This window comes from Trachemys scripta, chromosome 1 (assembly GCF_013100865.1).
Source record: "Trachemys scripta elegans isolate TJP31775 chromosome 1, CAS_Tse_1.0, whole genome shotgun sequence".
NCBI lineage: Eukaryota > Metazoa > Chordata > Testudines > Emydidae > Trachemys > Trachemys scripta.
Genome location: NC_048298.1, coordinates 85717557 through 85724363, shown reverse-complemented (window position 1 = coordinate 85724363; position 6807 = coordinate 85717557). Strand labels below are relative to the sequence as shown.

Sequence of the window (6807 nt, the reverse complement as noted above, 5' to 3'; positions counted from 1 at the left end):
GATGTTTTTTGTCCCATCAGGCACTGGGATCTTAACCCACAATCCCAATGGGCGCGGGAGACTGCGGGAACTATGGGATAGCTATGGATTTGCTACCCACAGTGCAACGGTGCAGAAATCGACGCTAGCCCCGGTACTTGGACGCACACCACCGAATTACTGTGCTAGTGTGGCCGCACTCATTTCGACTTTATACAACCTGTTTCTCAAATCCGAATTATCTAAATTCGGATTAATCCCGTAGTGTAGACATACCCTTAGAAGTGGGAAGCTCATCAGGATGATCTCATCACAGTCACCTCCAGCACAGGCCAATACAGCTTTAACCTCCCTTTGTTAAACAAACTTACTTATACTTTTATTTTTATATTTCAGCTTTGAATACATTTTTCACACGTGAGATAACTGTGGGGATGGGGGCTCTGTTAATTGCTGTATTTTAGAAATAGTCCATGTTGATACCGCTTTGATTTCCTTATTCTTTTCAGACAGCTTCAATATAGGTACCGCTGCTGCTACACTTAAACTGTTCTTTTTCTGACAGCAGTATTAGCGGCTATGTTACTTTTTCTTTTTTCTATTGATCTTAGTAGATATTTCTTCTCTCAACTTGCCTTTTTTTAAAAAGTCATCAACATTCCCTTTAACACTTACATTTTAAACAATGTAATACTTGCATTCCTCCTGACTGTCTAACAACTTCTCTCTGCAGTGTTCTTAATCAGTACAAAACTCCTTTTAACTTCACATCCCCTTCCTTAAATCACTCAGCTTCAGTTTTTCATTGTGGAATAGGACATTTCCTAATACCTCACTAGCTTCTAAATTGTGGGATTGTAAACTTTTCACCTTTTTGCCCAGTGTGGAACAGATTTTTTGGCCAATGCATTTGGAAACTTTAAGCTTATCTGTGTCTTTTATATTCATTTTCCAGCTTTACACATTTTGAAGTGGTATCTGCAAAGCTGTACTCCAGCTGTACAGCCCTTTACGGACAGCTGTGTTTTGTTGTCCAAGACTGTCAATAACCACACAGATCAAGTCCACTGCCTCTCTAGTATGCACAGTTCCAGAACCTCAGTGTGTCACATGCTCCCTCCAACTTAAAGAATGACCCCCTTAACTATATACAGTGTGCGAGTTCTCATTGACCTGTGAGAAAAGGTTAGCCAAATCCACCGTTTTAGCCCCCAGCTAAAATCCAATCTGCTCCCAAAATCTAAGGATCGTTTTCAAAAGAAATAGGCCATGATGTGAAGCACTTTTCTGGAAGATCCTCCCGAAGTGAAAATACAACAATGACAAATAAAAAGCACACTTGGAATGTGGATCTTATTTTAAGAAGTTTAAAGTGACCAGTATTGCTGGAAAATCTGGGCTTCCAATAATTAGTTAGGATTTAGTATTGTATATAAATACAAAATCTCAGGAAATACTACAGAACTAAATGTATATATCTGTAATCAAAAGATTTCTGAATTTTAAAAGGAGCAGTCTACTGCCAATGGCGAGGGGGGAGGGGATTGCTCTCCCGCCCTTTTCTTCTGAATGAGCATTGTACAGAGGCCAGTGGGGGAAGGAAGGGGAAGACAACTAGCATAGACCCGCCTCTTTAAGGTTTTCTATTAGGTCGGTTCAAATTGTATATAGGGAGACGAGCTTACAGTCATTGGCATAGTTCGCAGACAGAGTACTTTGTTGTTTTGGTTGGGGTGGTATTCAGTTAGTCATGTCTGGTCGTGGTAAAGGTGGTAAGGGACTTGGAAAGGGAGGCGCTAAACGCCATCGGAAGGTGCTTCGGGATAACATCCAAGGTATTACGAAACCGGCTATTCGTCGTTTGGCGCGCCGTGGCGGTGTCAAGCGTATTTCTGGGTTGATTTATGAAGAGACCCGTGGCGTGTTGAAGGTGTTTTTGGAGAACGTGATCCGTGATGCTGTTACTTACACTGAGCATGCTAAACGTAAGACGGTTACAGCCATGGACGTGGTGTATGCTCTGAAACGCCAAGGCCGCACTCTGTATGGATTTGGTGGTTAGAGTCTTTTTTCTCTGCGTATCTAATTAACAACGGCTCTTTTCAGAGCCACCCACGTTTTCACAGTCAGAGCTGTATCATAATGAGCACCTTGGACGAGGGAAAAATACTTTGTATTAGAACTTCTGATCTAGCAACAAGTTTGTCACTCTATTAGAAAGACTGTATAGCTGCACCTCTCTTTCAGCGCTCATTTATGTAGAGGTGCGGGGTTGAATCATGAACGTCTGAAAACAGCAAATCAAACTACTCAAGGGAACACGCAGCAAACTCTTAACTGGGCTCCTACCGTTTGTGTTAATTCATATTTTGTTTAGAATATCGAAGTAATAGTTGTAAAGTATTGAAGCTATTTGATTAGCAGCAAACACTTGCAGGAAAATACCATTTTGCTGTAGATGGTGTCCTTAGATGCAGTCTCTGGCCAGTCCCCCATCAGTCGCAGAGGCACAGGAAAGAATGTCGAGCGCATTTTCTAGAAAGCAGCGTTACGGGGGTATTAAAATAATGCTAATATTTTTAGACAGTGTATTCAATTTGGAAGATGCATTTTGTAATGTAGTTAAAGGGGATTAGTGAGAGAGCCAATCATTCCCTTCGTATAAATGCCGTTAGGGGACTGATCTAGAATAGCCATAAGATTACCGCGTAAACGCGCATTGGCCCAGGTCAGCGAGGAGAGTGATGGAGGGAAGCGGGAGAAAATAGCAGTTTTAGAAGCAAAAAATCCGTTCTTTATCTGGTTGCTTGGCATGGATTAAAAACAAGTTCCTGCGTTTGAAAAGCCCGCGCTGTGCAAGGATTTTTCAATTGCAAGCAATCCTTTTAAATCCTTCAAGGAGCTACCTAAACTCACCCCTTTGCTCGGTCGGAGGAGTNAAGCCCGCGCTGTGCAAGGATTAGTCGATTACTAGCTTTGCGTGAATTTGAAAAGCCCGCGCTGTGCAAGGATTAGTCGATTACTAGCTTTGCGTGAATTTGAAAAGCCCGCGCTGTGCAAGGATTAGTCGATTACTAGCTTTGCGTGAATTTGAAAAGCCCGCGCTGTGCAAGGATTAGTCGATTACTAGCTTTGCGTGAGTTTGAAAAGCCCGCGCTCTGCAAGGATTAGTCAGTTACAAACTTGCATGAGTTTGAAAAGCCCGCGCTCTGCAAGGATTGCACAATGGCAAACCGTCCTTTTAACCCCTTCAAGGAGCTACCTAAACTCACCCCTTTGCTCGGTCGGAGGAGTAGGGGGTGGTTTTGAATACTAGTTCGGTACAAAACTAGGTCCCGGGGATTTTCAGAAAATCATTTTCTATTTGACTTTCAAACAGATGCACTAGTCATTTGGAAACCTTTGTTCTCCTAAATCTGATAACTATCTGGAAAAGAAAGTTGCGTGAGGGACGTGAAATGCATATATAAATACTGACTGTTCCTGTAAAAAGTTACCCTGTGGGCGAATGATCGTTATGCATTACATCTCAATTCCCCCATGTCGTCTTCAGACAATTATTTCCTACCCACTAGATATTTACATAAATGCTCTCGTGTGTTTCTGTAATCTGAATGCACTGCTGCTATGGAATACTCACTTTAGCCAGTCTTTTTGACTGTTTGATAAATGGACCAATTATTGATTTATTTATGTCCTGGTTTAATTACCTCCGCAAGATAGTCTCGAAGATAGAGACTAGGGTTTTGTTTAAAATTAATTTAATTGATAAGCTTACCTCAAAGAAACTAAATTAGGAGCAAGAGCACCTTCAATGAGTGTTCCATGTCACTGAGGGCCAATGTACAAGACCCATTGCAGACATTTCTAAACTGTAAACACAAAACTCCCTTGATATTCAATGGGCTTGAAATCAGGGTAGTCTCTCGTATTCTTTGCAATTCCGCAATAACAGTGTGAGGGGAAAATAGTACCGACCCCTCACCCCCACCCCCCACCCCTTTTTTTTTTCTTACTTTTTTTTTTAATTCTATTTTATTGCGTCTCTTTTGGGGAGACTCAAAACCCACCACATTCCCAACCGGCATATTACACTTCACTAATGGTCACAGTTAGATCCGCTTCCCCATTGGCTGTTCAGAGAATGCAAGTCTTCAGCCTATCACAAATAGTTTGAGTCTGAAAACGGAAGAAATATAAGGGCGGCTGCTGGCTGTCCCTTGGCTTACTTTGCATTTCTTTTCCCGAGCAAACGGTGTTAGATAGAACGTGAATTGCAAATGTCAGGCCGGGGAAAGCAGGGCGGTAAGGTGCGGGCTAAGGCGAAGTCTCGCTCCTCGCGGGCTGGGCTGCAGTTCCCGGTGGGTCGAGTGCACCGGCTGCTTCGCAAAGGCAATTACGCTGAGCGGGTAGGAGCAGGAGCTCCGGTCTATATGGCCGCGGTGCTGGAGTATCTGACCGCTGAGATTCTCGAGTTAGCCGGCAACGCTGCTCGGGACAATAAGAAAACCAGGATCATCCCCCGTCACCTGCAGCTCGCCATCCGTAACGACGAAGAACTCAATAAGCTCCTAGGGAAAGTCACGATCGCTCAAGGTGGTGTCCTGCCCAATATCCAGGCTGTGCTGCTGCCCAAGAAAACTGAGAGCCACAAGGCCAAGAGCAAGTAAAGCTGACTGAGAAATAAACACTTCGAATTTAAAACTAACTTAACGGCTCTTTTCAGAGCCACCCACAAAGTCAAAAAAGGGTTTGATTATCTCCAAAAGTTCCGGTAGGAATCGTGTGTACGCCAAACAGTGAAATCCCCCTCTTACAAAAATCAACGTGACAAAAAATCAAACAAACAAAAATAACAGACAGCGGGGACAGGATTTCGCCTTCATTTTTTTCTAGCGGTGGATTAAATTGGGCAAAATGTGTAAATTACATTCCGTTCACACACGCACTTAAAAGTGCCTTACTGCGGGGGGGGGGGGGGGATAACTTTGGCTGAAGATGACATGGGAAATTTGAGATTTAATGCGTAATGCTCATTTTCCCACTGCATAACTTGCAACAGGAAGTCAGTATTTACAGCTCTCAAGCCTCACATCCAACCTTCTCCTTTACGGGTTATTTGTTGTCAGATGTACGAGAATAGAGGTCTCCAAGTGGGTAACGAATCTATTGGAAAATCCCGGGCACGTAGTTTTGTACGGAACGAGTAGTCAAAACCACCCCGCATTCCTCCGACCGAGCAAAGGGATGCATCCAGATAGCTCATTGAAGAGGTAAAACAGAGAGTTGTTACTGGACAATCCTTGCGCGGGTTTTTCAAACACAGGAAATAATTTAATTACTACTATGCCTTTTGCAATACATACAGGAAGTTGTGTAACTTTGTTTGAAAGTCTGCAGAGAAAATCGCTAATCGCTCAGAAAATCTGACCCCTTTCCCATTCTAGGGAAAGAGACTCATTCATCTAAACCTCTAGGAATATTTTATTTACTTAATGTAGAGAAGGGGCTTCTGAATTGCTTTTATGAAAACAGGGTGCAGTATTTAGAAGACAATGCTATACGTGCAGGTGTCAGCTCAAAGGCTACACTGTACAAATTATTTAAGAATTTGCAGATCTTTGAAAACTATAGATCAAAATAATCAGAAGGGGTTCTGTTAAGCTGTGAAATGTATTTCACTTTCTCATTTCTTATCCTTTACTGCCATCTGATGGACATTCTTTTTTAAATTGCAGAACTTGTAAACGATATAAAAACCTGTTTTACCGTTCAATATTTACTAACAGCTAAGAAATAAAGACCATCATACAACCAAACAGCAGGAACAATAAATATCTATTTAATCATAAATACTTAAACATCCCCTGTGGTTCACCTCTGTCAGTTTCACAATAGGCTTATTTTAATTTATATTGGAATACTATTTGATTTTCCCCATGGAGAACTGGTCAGTAGACTGGAACTTGTCAGTAGAAACTCAGTTATATAAGGTACATTTGCTATATCTGAGGTCTAATTATTGGGAAACTTTTATAAATATTTGCCAGAATTATTAGTTATTCATATGATTTCCGCCCTTTTACCTTCAGGTGACCTGTAGATACCTTAATAAGGTGAAGGCCCTATAATACTAGGTACTGAACAAATGGATAGCAAGTGGCAGGTCAGATTGTAAACATGTTTAAAATATAGCCTGACACAATTTGGAGCCTGACAAGTGGGGGAGAGGGGAGGAGTAAACAAAAACAATTGTATTTTATTTTTAATAAGTGTGCACCCTTTCAGTGTTAATTAACCTTCACTTCTCCACCCAAGAAATTTCAAATGTGAAACATAAGATAATTGTTTATACCATTATGATTTCTGGCTCTAACATGTTCATTCTTGTGGACTTCCTCACTTACCTCTTTTCTCATATGCTGATTTCCTACACACTGCCACATTCACTGATACACAGAGAGAAAGGGGGCCGGGGGAACACAGCTATAAATAACCTTTATGAAAAGTTACAAGTTTCAGCCCAAATGCTACTTTCTAGCTAGGCACCCTCCTGTCCTAGATCACTGCAGTGCCTCAAGACATCAGTTTGAATTTTCAAGGCCATCTTCTCTGTGCCTCTCAATCTTCAAACCAGTGAAAATTTGACTAATGAGCAAAGTGAGGACGACCTGTGGTGTGTCTATAAGGGACTGGTCCTCATATAGGAGAACAACCTGCTACTGCTACTATTTGTTATTCAACTGAATTGCCGTGAGACACTTCCATACAAATAGACCTTCCCACAAGCTAGACAACCAATTCTTCATCTACTTCTGGATATGTCAG

The 6807-nt window shown here is 41.8% G+C and overlaps 2 protein-coding genes across 2 annotated transcripts; both read left to right on the top strand.

Moving 5' to 3' along the window:
- Positions 1-1696: 1696 nt before the first annotated feature.
- LOC117879291 (histone H4) lies at positions 1697-2390 on the top strand. Its single transcript, XM_034774376.1, has one exon. The coding sequence runs from the start codon at positions 1730-1732 to the stop codon at positions 2039-2041; it is 312 nt and encodes a 103-aa protein (XP_034630267.1). The 5' UTR covers positions 1697-1729; the 3' UTR covers positions 2042-2390.
- Positions 2391-4257: 1867 nt separating this feature from the next.
- On the top strand, positions 4258-4682 carry LOC117879234 (histone H2A.J). Its single transcript, XM_034774277.1, has one exon. The coding sequence runs from the start codon at positions 4260-4262 to the stop codon at positions 4647-4649; it is 390 nt and encodes a 129-aa protein (XP_034630168.1). The 5' UTR covers positions 4258-4259; the 3' UTR covers positions 4650-4682.
- The last annotated feature ends 2125 nt before the right edge of the window (positions 4683-6807 follow it).

Excerpts from the sequence above, each read along its gene's own strand:
- LOC117879291 (XM_034774376.1), top strand. The coding sequence starts at position 1,730 with ATGTCTGGTCGTGGTAAAGGTGGTAAGGGACTTGGAAAGGGAGGCGCT.
- LOC117879234 (XM_034774277.1), top strand. The coding sequence starts at position 4,260 with ATGTCAGGCCGGGGAAAGCAGGGCGGTAAGGTGCGGGCTAAGGCGAAG.